General features: G+C 34.4%; 2 protein-coding genes across 2 annotated transcripts; both read right to left on the bottom strand.

Moving 5' to 3' along the window:
• Window positions 1-6,954: 6,954 nt before the first annotated feature.
• Window positions 6,955-8,734, bottom strand: LOC148543753 (uncharacterized). The gene is made up of 3 exons (XM_088498698.1): window positions 7,845-8,734; window positions 7,106-7,601; window positions 6,955-7,005 (listed from the first exon to the last, which is right to left on the bottom strand). The coding sequence occupies exons 1-3, from the start codon at window positions 8,732-8,734 to the stop codon at window positions 6,955-6,957; spliced, it is 1,437 nt and encodes a 478-aa protein (XP_088354824.1).
• Window positions 8,735-12,160: 3,426 nt separating this feature from the next.
• On the bottom strand, window positions 12,161-15,290 carry LOC107618688 (V-type proton ATPase subunit E). The gene is made up of 6 exons (XM_016320820.3): window positions 14,912-15,290; window positions 14,736-14,836; window positions 14,047-14,203; window positions 13,514-13,710; window positions 13,178-13,277; window positions 12,161-12,493 (listed from the first exon to the last, which is right to left on the bottom strand). The coding sequence occupies exons 1-6, from the start codon at window positions 15,011-15,013 to the stop codon at window positions 12,458-12,460; spliced, it is 693 nt and encodes a 230-aa protein (XP_016176306.1). The 5' UTR covers window positions 15,014-15,290; the 3' UTR covers window positions 12,161-12,457.
• Between the last annotated feature and the right edge of the window lie 5,599 nt (window positions 15,291-20,889).

The following is a 20,889-nucleotide window of genomic DNA, read 5'->3' as shown; positions in this document are numbered from 1 at the left end:
ACTGAGAAGACAAAAATTTTAAAAATAAGAAAAGAGGATCAGAGACAGGACTGCAATTCTTAGTATGGAAGAGTAGGTGGCGTTGATAGGGGAAAGACTTATGTGGCAAAGAATAGAGGGTTAAGGGTGAGAGAGAAAAAGACAGAACAAAGTAGAGAATAAAAAACACGAAGGAAGAAGGAGAAGATGGTGCCTACTGCCTAAGAACCGGCGTTCGCCACAAAACAATGTCGCAACTGCTCCTTCGCCGGTGGCGGCAGGTGCTGCAAATGTGAAGAACCACTTCATTACAAGGTTGTTGTAAGTCGGAGATTTAGACCATGTTGTCAACGAAAGACACCCCTACTATTTATTCATCCAGGCCCGACAAAGAGTTTCAATTCAACCAGGAACAAGATACTTAAAATCTTTCATATTTTCCTTCCTATTTTTCAATCTTCTGCCGAAAAAAATAGGTGACTTCCCATTTTGTTTATTTTGGTTTAATGGAATTTTTGTTTGAGCAGCAAAAATTTGCAATTTTTGTAAATGTGATTTGATTATAAGTGTATGATAATGATACTAATAAAAGTGAGTATTTTGGTTTGGTTATGAAGAAGAAGAAATCATGGCGGTGATGAAAGGAAGAATAATGACGGAAAAAGGAGAAGAGGGTGGCGATGAACTGGCGTCTCCCGCAGATCGGCATTGCAGTCGCTTCTTCGCCGGCTGTGGGTGCTGCGAATGCGATAAACCAGTTCGTTCCTTTGCAAGATCTGGTAAGAGAATTATTTATTTCTATTAAATTTGTTCTTTCTTTTCCTCCTAGACATCAGTTTTTATATCTAATTAGCTGGCGGGGAAAGCAGTCTTTTAACAGATATGCAGGTACTGAAACTAGCATCATATTTTACAATTTTTTGACCTTTTTTCTACTTTATTATATGTCTAATTAAATTGATCATTCATGAAACACATTTTTTTAGGGAAGTATGTACCTAAGTTAGAACCCCTGATAAATGATAGGAACCTTTCCACTAATTTCAAAGGTAAGGTTCTACGTAGTGCATAAAGAATTTTGTTTTAGTAATTAAATGAAGCTAAGAATATTTTCCTTATTTAGTATCTTGATGTCTTACGCCTTACACTTCTCTTATTTTTATTGTATTTTTTTTTTTACAAGTCTACTTCTGTGTTTCAATAATTTTCTATATATAATTTTGTTTTGGTAGACAAGTACATCTTTAAAATTTACTGTATTAAACCCTAAAGAACGCATTTAGACCATGGTAGATGGAGAAGTTGTAAATGATGATATTGTCCTTTGCAATTTTTGTGGATTGCAAAATTTGAACAAAGGCAACTATATTATTACTAGACTAACTCTTGGTCGTTATTTTGGGGACTAATATACTCTTTATCTACTCTATTGGTGGCATTGCAAAATTCCTTGCAAAAGAAGTGCCAATTATGTGCATTATGAGATTTGGGTCTTTAATGAATTTTTTTCATTTTGTTGAACAATATTATTTGATTTTTTAATAGTACAATATCATCAACTGAAATACTTAGATTTGGATCTAAATATATAACTGAATGAAATATAATTAGTAATAATTGTCTGTATAATTATAATAAAAACTATTTGTATTAATTATTTAATGTTTTTTTCATGTAACATTGTGTTATAAATTTTATTTAAATACATGTATGTAATAGTTTTTTTTACATAAGTGGAATCTACTAATATAAACAGTAACTAAGAAATATATAATGGGTTTTTTATTTTTTATACACACAATCTTTTTTAAGATAAACGTAACAAATATTAGTATTAGTTAGTAGATATAATAGCAACTCATTTTTATATTAGATGGTCCGTGCCTAGCGCGAATGTTACACTAGTTCGAAGAGACATACAACATTAATTTGATTGGGTTACATTAATTTACGTTTTGCTCCTAAAGTTGTTGCCAATAATTCAAATAAAACTCCAATACCACCATGCAACTGCAAGAAATTTTTCTACCAAAAGAAATATTGTGAATGCTTTCAGGCTGTGTTAGATGTTCAATAAGCTGTGATGCGACACATGTAAGAATACGTTTGGTAGAAAGGATGATTCTAATTCTATAGGAGTAGAAACCCAATTAGAAGTAGAAACAGGTGGAAAAAATTATTGAAAATGCATCACAGAAAATTGAAATTCAGAATTTCGATGATTATCCAAATTTTGTTCCAATCTTTATGCCATCTTCTTGATCTTCTATAGGTTAATTTTGTAAGAGTTGAAATAAGAACTAGAAGTTAACCTTACAAATATTGTGAAAATAAAACTAAAATATTATGAAATAAATTAAAATATTGTTTATCTATTATAACGTAAAATGCATGTGTTTAACAACTTTCTGAAATATAATAAAACAAAATGTTTTATATTACAACTTGTTATGTTAAATTGATGTAATTGTTTTTATGCTAATTGTTAATTATGATTTTTTTTTAAAATGAGGATAAAATATTTTTATAGTATTGTATTATATTTTCACATTTAATCAATTCAAACCATGAAGTTTAAACTATATTTTTTTTTTTTTGGTTAGGGAGAAGATTGTTTAGAATTCAATTGAAACATGCAAAGAGATTTGCTATATTTGTTAAGAGCCTGTTTTATCATTTATTTTTTAAAAAATTTTCAAAACATATTTTGTTTACCTTAAAAAATATATTTTAAATTTATTTCTAAATGTTATATTTAGAAAAGACGAAAGTTTTAATCATTTAGAAAATAATCTTAATCTACAATATAATATAAACACACGGTGAATATGTCAAATAAAGTAAAAATATAAAAAATGATTTAATTTAGTTTACAATAATTATTATTAGAAATTAAAAATATTTTACTTATTTTTTAATAAAGCTTATAAGATGTTTGCTTATGGATTTGTGCTTTGTTATAATAAAGCATAACAAGAGTGAAATAATATGATGTTATTGATAGGTCAAGATTATATTATTTGTGAGTACTATTTATATGTTGATTCAATAGGATTTACATTACATAAACTTTTGAAGAGATAGACACCTCATATAACTTTTGTGTGAACATTTCTACAAAATGTATGAGAAACTTAGAGGTGTAAGATGCATGTTGTAATATACCGAAATTTATAAAACTATTAAATATGTCCAATAATATTTACGATTTTTTTTCACGATATTAAACATTTATATCATTTTGGTTAAATATACATTTACTTCTCTTGAAATTCACTTTCTCTATTCATACATAAGTGTCCTTAGTTTACGTTCCACCCATTAAAATATCTGCAATCTAAAAAAGATGTCATTATTATTATACTTGAAAAAAGATAATTCGAACGTAAAAATAAAATAAAAGTGCATTTTACCTAAGAATAAATATTTATTTTGTCAAAGTGTTAAGACAGGTAGAGGTAAGGATTTGAAGACTCAACGGTAAAACGCGGGCCTCATTTTGAACATTGTATTTAACTATTTATTTTGTGAAATGTTCTGGTCCGATTTATTAACTTGTATATTCAAACCAACTTGGGTGATGGTTAGTTCATCAGGTGGCTTAATTAAGTGTTGGAGTTTGAATCAGGTACAATGTTAATAAAATTCAAACTACTACAACATTCACTTAAAGGGGAAAATGCTTGAGATACATAATTCCCTTTGTATAAGTGGGTCAAGACAATTTTTTTTTAAGAAAACTTATAAAAATCAATTGAAAAAATTATTGTATCAAACTTTTTTCAAAACACATCAATTCCTAACAAATAGGTACATGATTAATTTGATGTCAAAAGGTGATATTTGATGCGCCAGCTCATCACTCAAACGTGCCACTTAAATAATTTCTGTTGCCAAAGAGTCACATTGTCTTAAGAGAAGTTCTATGGTATGGAAAGAGTTAGACATCTAGAGATATGGATCCGACGTGGACGGAATGCAGTTACAATGTGTGCACGGGAGCCCTGTGTCGTTAAAGCAGGTGAGTTGATAGAAAGACCGACAGCAGCAGGTCTTGTGTTTCGTTCCATGGAGTGTTAACAATTTAACAAAATTAATTAAATATGTGGTGTGATTAAGCTTTATTGGATGATGGGCTGAATAAAATATTAAAATATTTTTTGATCCGTTGGTTGGATTTTGGAAAATCATGACAATTAATTGCTAACGAAAAATGTTACAATATGAACAAAACAATTAATCACCGGTCTATTTTTAAGAATCTTTAATATTAGGAGTCTCTCTTGAACACTTCAAGTAGGAGTCTCTCCTGATAGTTGAAAAAATTTAAAATGATCTTTGGATCATGAAATCGTAAATATATGTTTTTGCAAATAATACTTATAATTTGTGACGTCTTTTTTTGCATTTCCATTTTTATTGGATTGGAAATGTTTCTATTTTTAGACATTTTTTAAGTATATTAATATATTTTTAAAAAAATATGAATATTTTTTATTATTCATATTATTTTCACTGCTAATGAGTTAAGCAATAAATAATAAAAAATATTAATTTAAAAATTATTTTTTAATTAAATTTAATTAAATATTTGTTTTTTTTTCTTCTTATGTGCGTTTTTATTATTTTTTTTTATTGGACTAAGTTAATTATTAAAATAATTTGATCATGCAATAGCATTGCCGTAAAAGATTCTTTATTAATATTGTTTGCAAAGGAAAAACATTTAAGAACAACATTCAACGTATATTATTGTTAGTAACAATGAGACATAACTATATTTGCAGTATTTTTTTTTTTTTTTGGTGACTAAACAAGGAAAGAAACAAAGCAAAAATTATTCTAAATCCGAGCGGATGATTCGTTGGAGATCAACACTAGGCTCAGACCAAATAACATGATTAGAGTTACTCTTGGCACCATATTTAGCCATCCAATCCGCAGCTCTATTTGCTTCTCGGGACACCCATTCAACGTGAACAAGCCAAGGACGAGATAAAAGCTCCTGAATCTTGTGAACCAAATCTGTTACTTCAGATGGATACCCACTTGTAAGCTCATGCATGATGGGCAGAATGTCAAGGCAATCTGTTTCACATATAATATCCCTCAAACCGCAATCCCAAGCTAAAACCAGCCCCCTCCAAGCAGCAAATAATTCACATCTGATTATAGACCAAGGGGGAATGCTTCCAGAGCAGCCCGAGATCCAATCTCCCTTAGAATCTCTAATAATACACCCAAATCCCGCTAAATTTGAATCCATATACAAGCTTGCATCACAATTAACTTTAAAACTATTGCCTACCGGTGGTTCCCAACACAGGCAATTTCGGAGAGACCTAAAGGCATTGCTTCGATTCCTGTAAACCTGTAAGTCCTTGGCGGTAATTCTGGCCAAGGCAACAACCTTATGGTCTGTCCAAGGGTTGTCAGTGTTGAATATGTCATTGCACCTATGTCTCCATACCCACCAAAGCCCTGCACCAAAGGACGCCTCATTGTTAGCCAAGGCCTTCCGAAACCACTCTTCAAGAGCAGTACCAGCCGTCGAGTCCAGGATACTAGGATCCAACATATACCAGATTGCCTTTGATCGTTCACAGTCTCTAAGGCAATGCTCCATAGTCTCCTGCGCCTTGTTACATCTCTTACACATATCTGAAGAAGCTAAATGCCGCTTGAATCGAAAGGTCTCAGTTGGTAGAGCATCATGTAAGCTAAGCCACATAGTAAATTTGAACTTCTCTGGAATGTTTGTGTTCCACAACCAGTTCCAATTACTGTTGGCATTCCAATTTAATGTTTTCTTTAATAACCATCTGTAACCCTCCCTTGCACTATACTTTTTTGTTGCTGCAGGCCACCACTCCCACTGTGGCTCCAACTCAGTCAAACTAGGATATCTCAGACCATAAATAAACTGCTTAATCTCATGCGGAATAGGCGTGGTAAGACTATCAACCTCCCAAGACACCCCTTTCCACAAGTCAGCCACCATGAAATCTGATTCAGAAATATGTACATAAGGAACAAGGTTGCAAAGCTTACCAAAAGGAGTCCACTCATCATACCAAACTGATTTGTGGACATCTCCAATATTCCAATGAAGCCCTTCCTTGAGATGCTCATAGGCACTAACAATGTTCTTCCAGGTAGCCGATGAAGAATTTCTACTGTTTCCGTTCATACCAGATTGATTCCTGAGATATTTATGCTTCAGAACCTGCACCCATAACTTCTCACTATTATTTAGACAATCCCATACCAACTTTCCCAGAAGCGCCATGTTAGCACAGGAAGTATCCCTAATACCCAATCCTCCTGCCTTTTTAGGAGTTATGGTGACCTCCCACCTGACCAGATGCAGTCCTTTTCCAGTCGCTTGGCCTTTCCACAAGAATTGTCTCATCAAGGAATCAATTTTATTACATGCATACTTCGGGAGAAGAGAAATTTGCATTTCATAAACTGGGATAGAGGCCATAACCGATTTAACAAGACAAAGCCTCCCTGCCTTATTCAGTAGGCGTCCTTTCCAACTGGAGAGCTTTCTCGAAATTTTTTCAATAATCTCCTGAGCCGTCTTCCTGGAAGCTCTGGCATGACCGATGTTAATTCCCAGGTATTTACCCAAATCATTGCAGAACTGGATGTTAGAGACCCCTGAGAGAACCTCTTTTCTCCTCTCCGACACCCTCTTGGAACACTGGGCCTTTGACTTATGAAGATTTACCTTTAAACCTGACGCTCTAGAAAACAAGTCCAAACAATGCATGACCTCTATTACTTGAGCTTTTGATGCCTTACAGAAAAGCAAAAGATCATCTGCAAACATCAAATGAGAGAGTCGTGGTCCATTCCTAGAAACCGCAACTGGGTTCCACAAACCTTGGGAAACTCTATGAGAGATAAAGCAGGCAAGCATTTCCATACAGAGTACAAATAGATAAGGAGACATAGGATCTCCTTGCCTCAACCCTCTCTTCGGATTGAAATTTTGGAGCCTGTTCCCATTCCACAAAACTGCCAACGAAGAGGAAGTCACACAATTCAATATAAGATTAATGGTAGCCTTTGGAAACCCAAACCGGACCAAAGTAGCTTCCAGAAAACGCCAGTCTACCCTGTCATAAGCTTTTTCCAAATCAATCTTGAATGCCATGGTCCCTTTTCGAGACTTGGTGTTCCTCATGAAGTGCATAATCTCTTGAGCAATGATAATATTCTCTGTGGTTCCTCTTCCTGGAATGAACCCTCCTTGCAAAGGACCAATGATCTCCGACAGGAAAGGTCTAAACCTGTTAACTAGAACCTTTGTGACAACTTTATAAATTACATTACATAAGCTAATAGGCCGAAACTCCCGTAAGGAAGAGGGAACTTCCACTTTAGGAATTAGAACAATGAGAGTATCGAAAATAGCCGCATTCAATGGCTCACCCTCAAAGGCTCGCTTGACCAGTCTACACACATCGTTGCTAAGAGAGTCCCAGAACTCTTTGTAGAAAATTGCTTGAAATCCATCTGGCCCTGGGGCTTTAAATGAACTCATGGTCATCACAGCTCTTTTAACCTCTTCAGACGTCACCGGTTCCACTAACTTTTGACAAGCCTCAGTACTAAGAGACGGGCAAGGAAAAGGCCCCATGGCGTCCAGGTCAATATCCTCCCTTGTAGAAAAGAGCTTTTGAAAGAAAGAATTTGCCGCCAGTTCTAGATTCGTAGTCTCCGTGGTCCAAGACCCATCCTCCAAAAATAACCCATGAATTTTGTTCCTCTTTCTCCTGATAACTGTCTGCAGATGAAAAAATTTTGTATTTCTGTCTCCACATCTCACCCATTGTTCTCTAGATTTTTGATACCACAACAACTCTTCTTGAAGAAGGACAGCATTCAGTTCCTGATGCAAAACTTGCTCTTTGATCCTAAGCTGTTGATCCTCTCGACTTTCCAGAGTAATCTGAACGTCATTCAAAAGCCTCTCCAACTCCCTTTTCTTAACAAAAATATTGCCAAAAACCTTTTTATTGAAGCTAGTTGCATCTTTTTGAACCTCCAACAAACATTTAACTACATCCGGAGCTCCTCTATTCCAAGCTGTATCAACAACATTCCTAAAAAGAGGATGAGTCATCCACGCAGCTTGGAATCTGAACGGACGATGGCCCTTGGTAGCCCTCTTTGCCATCTTGCACCTAGTGAATAATGGGCAATGATCAGAGTGAAGGCGCGCCAGCACCTCAGTATAAGCCTCTGGAAACATTAGTCGCCAGTCCTGGTTGATGACTGCTCTATCAAGCTTCTTGGCCACCTGCACCCCACCTTTCACCTTCCTGTACCAAGTGAATCTTCTCCCAATAGCCCCCATATCAAACAGCCCACAATCCTCCAATGTTTCCGCAAATTGTTCTGCTCTGGCAAGTCTAAATTGCCCCCCTCTAACTTCACTCTGCAACAAAACATCATTAAAGTCCCCTAACACAATCCAAGGTCCGTGGATCATATTAGCAATCCTTGTCAAGTCACCCCACAGTTCTTTACGCCGATGTATATGCGGATTAGCATACACCGCACTGCAGTAACTAGATGTATTGCCCATAGTGATTTCAAAACTGATACATTGATCAACTACATCCAATACTCTCACAGAAATATTTGAATTAGAACATAGAACCCAGATACCCCCACTATGACCATTAGCCTCAACAATACCAACATCCTGGTAACCTAGATTATTCCAAAAAGATTTCATCCTCTCGAAAGCAATATGGGTTTCAAACAGAATGAAAAAAGTAGGATGAAATTTATTCGCTAACTCCTTACTATGAACCCGGGCCAATTTATTAGAGGCACCTCTAATATTCCAAAATAGAAAGCTTAAATCTGAATAATCCATAAAACAATTTGTATTGTAAAAAGGACCAACCTCAGCTGAAGTCCCTAACGAGATGATGAAGATCCACCATCATATCCCCCTGAGCCTTGCTTGTCCTTGTCCGGTTGTTGCCCAGTCTGTCTGTGTCCCTCCACTGACAACCCTTCCAATTTGCCGATTTGCTGCTTGCTGGTGTCGCCAAGGCAGTCCGGAGTCGACGGCGAATTCTGCAAAGAAGAAGGGCGCAACCTCTTGTGTCCGTTTTTGATAATGGCAGTGAAAGTCGGCACCGCAACGGAGACAGATTTGCCCTTCACCCCTTGCTGTTTGGAAGATGCCATGCGTGCCTTAGATCCGCTAACCGACCCGGTCTTCACCCCTGATTCGGCTCCTCTCATACGTAGCCCAAAGTCACGGTTCTGGTCCAATTTCTGATTTGAGCGCACCGGCATTTTATCTTTAGATGTTTGTTGGGCTTTGTTTGATTGACTCAATTTTTCTCTCCTTTTGCCGCTGACTTTGGTCCAGCCAGCCTCATTTTCCAAATGTTGGGACCCCACTTCCTTCCCATGCAACGTATCATCTAATTCCTCCCCAATTTCTGCAACTATCACTGACTCTTTGGGATTGCATCCAAATTCAAAAATTTTCTCTTTTGAAGCTTCCTGTGGCTGCACCACCCGGGCCGCCGTCTCGGTCACTGATGTTTCCTTTCGATCCACCCTTTCCGAATCTATTGGGGTCATTCTGCAGTCAGTTGCTGGATGCCCGAAACAATTGCACTTGTCACAAATAAGGTGTAAGCATTCATACTCCACCTTATATTCAAACTCATCGACAATCACACTCCGGACCACCGGCAAACCAAGATTAATTTGCACGCAAGCCCGAGCAAATTTTCCCCTTTCCGCCAACTTAGTAGCCAGATCCACCTTGACTGGTCTTCCCACAGCAGAAGCGATTCTCATCATGGCTTTATCCTGATAGTACCATATGCTCAAACCAGAGATTCGAATCCAAACCATAGTCTCCCCGAAAGTGTCCTCACAAGGTTTAAAATCCGGTGTCCATGGCTTGACCGCAATATAGTGACCGAAGATCATCCATGGCCCCCCTAGTAAAACCTTCTCTCGATCGTCCATGCGATCAAATTTAACGAGGAAGTACCCAAAACCCACATCCAAGATTTCATATCCACCGGTGATCCTCCATACCCCTTTCAATTTGTGAAACATGGCCGTGTAACTAAGGTTTTTTCCAAGAACCTTAATCACAATTGCTTCCTTGTATGGTTCAGAAAGGATGTTCCTAGCCTCTTCGGAGAAGCAAACTCTTGGAGGCATAGGATCTCCTTGTTTTCCAGTGACCACTGCCATAGAATCCTCATCTAGAGCTTCAGCCCGATTTATCCCTGTGGCTACCGTAGAACCAATAACCTTGTCACGGAACGAAATCTTGGAAGTCACCCTGTAACTAAGCCCGATTTGCAGTATGATTTAAATAGATTTAGAAAATAAAATTTATTTAATTTGTTATGATTTGAATAATATCCGTTTGATTTTTATTGTTTACAAATAATAGAATTAATATCAAATGAATTTAAAAGTTATTTTGCAATGTACTCTAATTCAAATTATTGTAATAAATATATAAATAAATGATTTATTGGTATATTATTTTTAAAAGGATTTTAAATTTTATAAAAATATGTGTATTAATAAAAAAAATAGATGTTTTAAAAAATATGAATACAAATAATTAACTTAGGTTATTTATTTCAAAAATTGTTTTATTTAATTAACAGAAATTTGTTGATCTATATTTAAAAAGTGCAATTTCATTTTTCTTTTGTCTTTTGTCAACGTTCACACCTAATTATGTTTGGTCTTAAAAATAACTTAGGGCCATATTTTGAAAAAATAAATATCATTTGAAATCTTAAACCTTAAATAAAACACAGTTTGTCGTATTTTTTGTGTTGCTTACGTTATGCAATTTTTTAGGTGAATAAAAAAGATAAAATTGTATAAATTTTATCTGAAAAATATAGAATTTTTAGTTACATATAAAAATTGTTATCCTATTCTACTTTATCTGTTTTTTAGATTCTGTAGATTTTTTTAGTTGAAAGTAATGAAAAAAAAAATATAAATTGTACTTGAAAAACCTAAAAATTTTAGCTGGACGAACAAAAATTGATTTGAACTGCGTTAATCTTTGGAAGGGATTAACAAAGAAGATCCACTAAACTTTTACAAAATTAAACAAAAATTTTTGCTATACAAATACTAAAGCTGTCTCCGATTTTGAGAATGAAAAAAAATAAGACAATGAAAAATAGGATACAAAAAACTAATACGAAAAATAATTAGTGTTCTTATATTTGGTAATAAAGAGCAAATTCAAAAAATTTAATTTATTCATATTTTTTTATATAATAAAATTACACAATATTTTTTTATAATTATTTTCACTTATATTAAAATTAATTATATTTGTTATTATTCATAATTATTTATATAAATATTATTAAATATATATAAATAACAAATATAAAACATTTTTATTAATTATAATATTATTTTTTTATAATTATATAATATTTATTAATATTAATTTTTAATAAATACATATAAGTATATACGGGAGTAATCATCATGTTTTTGCTCATCCAATATCACGATCTGATTCTTCAAAAACATATTTCTACGGTTTATGTCATTACTCTTCAAAATTTTTTAAAATTTTTCATCAGTAATTAATTGTCATGGGCTTCCAAAATCCAACCAACGTATCAAAAAAACTTTCCAAGTTTTATTCAGCCCATCATCCAATAAAGCTTAATCCCGCCACACATTTAATCAATTTTGTTAAATTGTTAACACTCCATAAAACGAAATACGAAACCTGCTCCCCACCTGCTGCTGCCAGCCTTTCTATCAGCTCACCTGCTTCAATGACACAGGGATCCCGTGCACACGTCGAAACTGTATCCCGTCCACGTCGGATCCATACCTCTGGATGTCTAACTCTATCCATACCATAGAATTTTCCTTGTTCTAAAACGTTAAGGGACAAGGACCGAATTGAACTCTTTTTTTTTTTTTGTTAGAAGGCACTTTGTCCTTCGAGGTAATGTTCAGGACTGGTTAGGTGTTCACTACTTCACTCTTAATTTAAGTTCCCATTTTATGCTTCAAGACAATTTAAAAAAAAAAAAATAACCCTTTAATTTTAGTAAATCCAACATGAATAGACTGTATTTTGTTCTGCTTTTCTTGCACCGGCTAGAGAAGATTTATATTTGAATCACAACGCTGACAGCAGTTTATTAGTTACGCATAACAAAGAACCTTAAATCTACAATGAGCTGCCGAGTCAAAACATCAATCCTCAAGGCAAAATCATTTTTCCAAGGCCGCAAGCCCTCATCGAATACCATATGGGAACCCCTTAACTAACAAAAGAATGATGTTATTTAAATGAGAACAATAACAAGTTTGCAGCAGCAATGGGACGATAGGTACTAAGGTCCAAGGACAAGCTTCGTTCCACAAACATAAATATTTCAGGAGCAAGGAAACAAAACAACCGAAGTCTTCAAGCAGCAACTTGTCCAAAGAGCAGCTTTCGGATCTGCAATAAGGAGCAAGAAACTTCATTAATTTAATGATTTTACATGGTTAAACCTAGGACTAACTCCCCATTTACTCCAATAACTTCACAACCAGTTCATCACTTCATCAAACATACGATATTTGAGGGCAGAGCCAAAAGTATCCCAAGACCAGAATATCAAATAAGAAGATTATATAATTAGCCTTTTAGAGAAGGACAACTTTATGATACCACCCTGCCATTTATTTCAATAATAATTATTATTATCTCGTTTTTTCGAGTTTTTGTTTTATTTTAATAGGTTGCTACAATCAAAAGGCATAACTAGGAGGTCACATACTTAAATTGAATGTGTAGAGAAAGAAAGGAATCATTATTTCTAAAATTTAGTGTCAATCTAAGAGTAAGTACAGAAGCAACTTCTTAGAAAGCTTTGTTTGAAGAGCTTAACCCTACAGTACCTCCCAGTTCCAAGCCTCATTCAATTTCCAGTAATTCACCTAGTTGTCCATCACTAGGTAATATTAACCTAACTTGTTTTATTTCAATGTCAAAGTTTCAAATTCCAATATCTTGAAAATAAACTAAATTTCTAGTTAGAGTAAATCGAAGTATTCACAATACAGATACTTCAGAGCAAAGCATTCAACAAAGGCAGCACAAGTCACAGAAAAAGAAAATTGCTATGCAGCAAAAAATTACCTCAGGAAGCTTTTTACGGAACACCACATCCAGTCGTGCATCAAGTGTATTTTCACACACAATCTTTCCATCTCGGGAAGCCAATACAACCCCACCAGAGCTGAACATCAACATATACAATCAACTTTACTGAAACTGATATCTTAATATGGAGCAGCAAAATAGCTAATACAGTTTCAGGAAACACATTCTGTCAAGTACAATTCTATAAACTAAAAGCATGCCTGAATGTATTGTATCAGCTAATCAAGAGAAGGAACAGTATGGAAAAGAACGAGGGCCTGACTACCAGAGCAAGACAGTTATTTAGGGATTTAAAATTAAACCAAACATTACCAGTAAGGTTCATGATCGTTGTGATGGCTGGGTGCAGGTGGAAGATACACCTCGCGGTCAACAATGATCTCTGGGGGATGAACATTTGCTTTGTCAGCATACTCCTGTGCAGCTGAGTCCAATACATGCTCTACCGAGTGTACATCTTCTTTCCGACATCTCAGTAAGACAGAAGGTTCTTTCAGCCTTAGCAAACTCTGTCAACAATGCTTATGTTATGTTCGCCCTCCACAAACTTACAAATAGAAGGTAGTCAATGAAATAACATCTGAATGGAATAAGATAATGAACCTATGACGACACTGACAGACACCATAAAAGACCATGGTTGCTTTCATATGAGCAATTGACTATGATATAGATTTTATAAAATAATTAACATCAGTTTCTTGATGTCAAAATGTAATTGCAAAAACATATACATAGAATAATACCATCATTGGCTAAACAAATTTAATGTACAGAATTACTTATCAAAACTGCAAGATCAAACCACACTTAGTTTGATTTGCAATATTTGATTCTTAACTGACCTGAACAATGAGTTCTTTCAGAAGGTTTCTGTACACATGGTGATGATGGTTCACATTCAAAAGCTCCTTGGCCGCAGCTTCTTTCATGGAACCAACCACCTCATCTTGAGCTTGAAGAACTTTTATGCGAGAAGCATTCAACTGCATCGAGTACTCACTGCAACAAAAAATTATGCCATGAATCTTATACTGAGAACTAGCACCATTTGGGAAGTCAAAATAAGATCGATACTGGAGGCAGACTAGCTTCACATCCCCAAATAAATTAATTAATTTGTGCCTCCAAACTAAAACTCCGGGTCTCACCCATTTCATTAGAATTTCTTATACATGATATGTTGGCAACAACATCATATTCAAGTAATTGTCACCGAAAACACACCACACCACACCAAAAGTTAGAAAACAATTGAGCATCAAAACCAAGATCAATCAAAATCAAGCACAAAATGCAGGTAACAATTGTTATGGATTTCAGTGAACAGAACCACAAGGATGAAGAATCCACTAGACCATGAGTATAAGCCTGGTGCAAAGATCATGACATACAAGGATCAAGAATAATGCAAATAGCCTTAATATCCGAAGATCTAAAATTGATATCCAAAATTGAGTGCGAATCATGTCAATGGATGAAAAAATTCACAGGATTTCTAGTGGTGTAAAAGGTGTATAGTATAGTGAGTTACATCTTCTTGCGAACTTCGACTTGCTTCTGTTTACGCTCGTACTCCTGCCTGATCTTCTTCTTCTCTGCTTCAACCAACTGAAGCTTCTCGATGTTGAATTCCTGCAAGGAAGAGAAGGCTTAGAAATTGCGATGCAGAGAAATAGTGAAAGTGATGAAATGGCAGTTAGCGGTTACTTCTTCAGCGGAGACGGAGATCTCGTTGGCTTTCTCCTCCGCTTCCTGGCGGATGAAGTTAACCATCTGCTGGATCTGCTTGGAGACATCTGCGTCGTTCATTTTCGCTGAGAGAGGAAGATCGATCGATCTCAACCTGATACTTGTTCGATGATTCACAATTGATGCGTCCCACACCTCTGCTTATTTCTGAATTTTGATCAAGACAAATCAAACAGCGTGTACTCTACTCTCTCTCACGCCTATAAGTCTACAACGTTTTTTAGTTTTTACTGGCCTAAATGAATTTTTCTCGTTGTTAATCAAGTATAATTCTAGAGTGAAAACAAACTTACATCGATAGTGAAATTGATAACCGAGATATGTAGATAATGGAGTCAATATTCAATTTAGTCCTCTTTATTTTAAATTAGGACAAAGCGATTTTTGTTAAAAAAAAAAAACCATTTATATGGGTTCATGTTTCTTTTTAAAATGAATTATTGTGGTTCTTTCATCATATTTTTTTGACTAAAATTAACGAAAAAATCTTATATGATAATTACCGGTACTGATATGATGTTTGTTTAGAGTGAAGTGTTAAGTTAAATTAAAAGAATTAGACAAAACTCAATTTGTTCCCTGTCTTCTTTAAAATCGACGTTATTTTTAAGTTAACAAGGAATCAAATGTCGTTCTCACTCACATAACTCCCAAAACCCCACCCTTAATTACAGAACAACCAAATTCTTGTAATTTTCTTTGCGTGAAAGAACAAACAGTAGAGGAAGTAGCTAGTGGTAGTGCTGACAAGGGTGCTAACTAGACGATGCTTCTAACTGTGTAATTGATGGAGTCACTGACGTCGTAGAGTGGAGATAGCTCTTGTCGCTGTTCAGGTTAGTGACAAATTTTACGGTCTCAAAAATTAGCAATATTTAATCTCTACTCCTAAATTGTATGTTGGTGTTGGAGTGTTTAGTGATGTTGATGTTGGAATATTCAGTGATTGTGCTTTTTTTAAATTTCATAAATGGCATTTTAAGTTGTTTAATTAATTTGTTAAATAAATAATATTGCTTTTGAATGGTTTAGATCACGGACACAGTCAGATAAAATGTCATAAACTAAATTTTTATTAGTAGTTATTTGTAGATGGACGAGTTTAAAATAGTTCATGTTTTTCATCATGGAGGATATTTTAAGAGGAATTCATAGCATAAATTGGATTATGTTAATGAAAAAGTGAAGAAATGACCACATTTAGACATTGATTTGGTGAACTTCTTTGATTTTGAAGCGTTACCGAAAAAGCTTGGTTACACAGATTACAAGACTATGTTTTGGTTTGATAACATAGCACTTGATTTAGAATTTGACTTATATGTAATGAGAGGTAATTCTGAGATAAATGACATGAGGAATAACAAGAGTAAAAACAAGGAGACAAATGAAATTTACATCTACTTTGATCATCCGGTTAGTATGACTAAAAGTTGTAGATGAGGAGAAGCAAGCTGAGAACGTTATTTTGAGTGACTTATCATCCACAAATGATGGGTATGAAACAACTGAGGACGAGTCCTACAAACCTCCTCCTCCGAGATATGATGATATAAATAGTAGTGAAGATAGTGAGGAGCAGAAGGAAGAAGAGGTTGAAAAAAAAGAAGAAAAAAATAGTTTCACCAAGGAAGAAAGCTATTCAGGCCCAGATGGTGAGGTAAAGTCTGGCCCAAATAGTGAATTGATTAAGGGTGACCCACATATTGTGGATAAGGTTGGACCAAGTAAGAGTGGTCTAAGTAATTCTCCGAAGACAGCCAAGAAAAGGGCTTCAAAAAAATATTCAGGTAGGAGGAGGACACATATTCTTGATATGGAACAAGTAGGTGAGAGGTGATAGAAGTAATGGACTTCAAGCAAGGGATGGTGAGGGATCTGAAAATGGTTTGACTGGAAATACAGTGGATTCAAATTCTGAAATAGTTAAAAAAGAGTTAGACTCTAATTATGACTAGTCTTATGAGTATGAGAGTGAAGCATCTAACAGTCCAGTGTCAGATAATGATGAAGGCAAGACTGTATTTGATGCATTCAATGAGGAGACAGAGTATAAAAAAGTTGAATTTAAAGTTGGGCAAACATTCATTACAATAGAAAGTTTCAATAAAGGATTATTTTGTGTATGAAAGGAAGGATATAGTATATCTAAAGAATGAAAAGAAGAGGTAAGGTCTGCATGTGCAGGACAGGACTGTTCTTGGTTGATTCTGACATCTTGAAACAATGCAGGGGGTTCTTATCAGGTGAAGACTTTGGTGAATGAGTATAACTATATTAGCAATTTTGGTAGTAATCTAGCTAACAGGTAATTGATAACATCAAAGTTGGTCAAGAGGCTACTTACTTAGCCTGATTTAAAACCTAAGCAAGCTATAAAGTACATCATGAATATTACAACGTGCGCCTAAGTGGTAAAATAATAAGTAGGTCATTGAAAGCTGGTAGAGAGATAGTTATAGACAATGAACAAGTTCAGTGTGAAAAAATTCGTGATTATCTGATGAAACTTCATAGGAGTAATCCTGAAAGTACAGCTTTGGTGAATGTGATACCTCAGCCAGAGTCACTGTCACTATTTGATAGATTACTATGGTGGACAGCTATTATCTGCAGTGGGGAAAGATGTCAATAACTATTTTTTTGTTATTGCGTATGCTATAGTTCCTAACGAATGCAAAGATACATGGAAGTAGTTCTTGTCAATACTTCAGCAAGATCTAGGAGATTGCACTGAGTTAGGTCTGAATTTTTTCTCGGATCAACAAAAGGTAACCTCTAACTATTAATTTTGGTTTTAAAAAAACATATATCCTGCCTTGTTAAAATTTTTAATGTCATATACTCTTGTTTGTTTTTAATTTCATATTTTCATGTAATCTGCTTGGTTACTTGTGGATGATTTGATACCTTGTACTCTGTTTGGTTACTTATTGTTGATTTTAATACCTTGTACTTTGCTTGGTTAATTGTCAATTTTTTAATGTCATATATTCTGATGGAGCTTGATGATTTTGGTATCATGTATCATGGTCTGTTAGTGTTTTTTTTTTTTAAATAACCATTGATGAGTTTGATATCATATACTATTATATTCTGCCATGTTAGTTTTTTTTTTTTTAAATCATTGATGAGTTTAATATCATATACTATTATACTATGCTATGTTAGTTTTTTTTTTTTAAGTCATTAATGAGTTTGATATTATATACAATTATACTCTGATATGTTTTTTTTTTTAATGTCATGTATTTTGCTTAAATGGAACTACTAATAATTGTCTTGGGACTAATTTAGGGAGTGGCATTGGCTTTGAAATATATTTTTTCGAGAGCTTATCACAGGAACTGTGTTCTACATATCTAGAAAAATTTCATCAAGAACTTTAAAGATGAAGAGACAAAGCAATTGGAATACCACACACAATGAATTTAGTGCTGCGATGGAGAAACTGAAATAAGTATGTGCTTCAGCATGGGAATATATGCAAAAATTTGAGTTAGCTATTTAGTGTAAGATGCTTTTTAGTCATGGGACCAAAGTAGACAATATCACTAACAACATGTATGAAGTTTGGAATGTAAAGCGTAGAATATAGGAAAAAGCCGATTTTGACGATGTGTGAAGAGTTGTGGTGCTACATAATGAGAAAGATGGAAATACATAAGAAGAAGTTAGAGACTTATATTGGACCTCTTGCTCCAGTACAACATAAGAAGTTGGATCAATTCATCAAGCCTAAGAACTATAGATGGAGAGCTATTTGGGTTGGTGATTCACAAAGGATCCTTTTTTAGGTGCATTCCCAAAATCATAAGGTTGGTGTTAATCTTCAGGAGAGAACATGCATATGCAATGTTTGACAATTAACCAATAAGTTTGATTTTATAATTATTGGTTTGTTGACTGGTAAGTTCGTTTTTATAATTATTGGTTTGTTGCTAATTGTCTAACATCTGATTTTGATTAAATTGGATGTTGTCAATAGAAATGCTTTGTAGACATGCAATTGCAGCATTGGCTAAAATGGGCTTTAATGCTGAGGACTTTGTCCATAAGTGGCTAGCTATAGATGCTATCAAATCAATATATTCATATTGTATTAAACCTATCAACAGTGAAGAGTACTAGACATTTACTGATGCCCCAAGGTCACTACCTCCCATAATCAAGAGAGTTGCTCATAGACCCAAATTGAAGAGAAAAGTTAACCCAGTTGAGAGAGAGATGAGTATAACCAAGGCAAAAAAGACATTCATTGTTACCCGCTCTAAGTGTGACAAAAAATGTCATTACTACAAGACATGTACAAATGCACCACAAGATCCCAATTAGAAGTCTATGACTAAAAAGGAGAGAAGAGTACAGAAAAGGACAATGAACCAGAATTTATCAAACACTCCAGCAATAAACACTGATTAAGTACATCTGTCTACTACAATGTCTCTAGATTGGAGATTGAATTGTCCAAAAAATAAAATGTTCAGGAATTTATATGTCCTAAATAGGTTTAGATATATTCTTAATTGTGCATATTTTTTTAACTTTATTGAGTAGACATAAGAAGGTAGCAGCACCATCAATGTCAATGAAAATGTCACTAGAAGAGAGACAATAGTAGATTCTGTGGTGAGTCCAATGTATAAGAATATATATGTTATATTGTTTTGTTGCTTGCTTTCTGTAACACATTAATATGTCATAGATTAAGGTAAGAAAAGCTAAGAAAAAATTGTCTAAAAATTCTATGAGGGTTGGAGCAGTAGCCCAAATTCAGAGTGAAAAAATTCTACTCTGCACTACAAACTGAAAAGGTCATTTTTTATTTTTTATTTTTAGAAAAAATAAAAACCTGTTTGATGCTGTATATTATTACATATCAATTTCATAGAAACTTTTAGTTAATTAATTTAATAAATTTATAACAGACTGCAGAAAAAAACTCCAATGGCAATCCTAGATCATTTAGAGAGAAATACCATATTGTTAGGTCTACAGCTCCATGTATTATACCCCCACCCGTATCAGGACTAGGGCCAACCTTATGGTTCAAATCTCAACCTTCACAAGGTCTAAACCTGATGCCTCACAACTCACAAAATCAATGCACTGGTCCAGTAGCTAGTATGACAACTCCAAGAAACACAAATGATGCAATTTCTATAGAGACGATGGTTGCTACTACTTCAACTATTGCATCAAGACTTCTGAAATTTGTACTAACACCTGACTTTAGGCTTCCAGGACTTAAGCCTCTTAAACAGCATTGATAATGCTAATAGGGTTATACAAATGTGAATTGTTGTTTTGGTATTTTGGCTGTTTAGGTTGTATCTTTAAGACTTGAAATGATACAATAGTTCCAACATACATATTAGTTTTTTTATTTAGGGTCATGTTGTTGTCCTTGTTATGTTATCTAAACTATAAACAGATGAATTGCTTATTAAGTATCAGTGTGAATATAATATATGAACTTCTATACTTTATATAAAATTAGTTGAATTCATGTTACATGTATAAATATTTGCTACACGAATTTGGATTAAGTTCAGGGACCTTTGAATAATGATAACAGTAATTCATCTTCATTTAATTTTAAGAATGTTTAAATACATGATTTCATCTTGTGACACAAAACCAAAATTATTCATCAAGTTTCCTATAAAGTTGTCCCGAACAAGTAGGCAACCACAATCTCACTAAAAAATACAAAAATACAACAATCTAAACCCAAGCATTTACTTTCACGCATTTTTTATCTACTCTTCTCCAATTGATTTTCTAATCCAATCAACATATCCTCTAGTTTTTTCACTTTATCATCCATCGCATCACTTAGGCCTTCAAATCAATTCTGCTTCTGCGACAATATCCCCTTTGAGATTGTCTTCACATCATACTCATTAAACGAAGAAATATAATCATCTAGCCAT

This window comes from Arachis ipaensis, chromosome B9 (genome assembly GCF_059453495.1).
Source record: "Arachis ipaensis isolate K30076 ecotype BB chromosome B9, ASM5945349v1, whole genome shotgun sequence".
In the NCBI taxonomy this organism is placed as follows: domain Eukaryota; kingdom Viridiplantae; phylum Streptophyta; class Magnoliopsida; order Fabales; family Fabaceae; genus Arachis; species Arachis ipaensis.
This window is presented reverse-complemented; position numbering and strand designations above follow the sequence as displayed.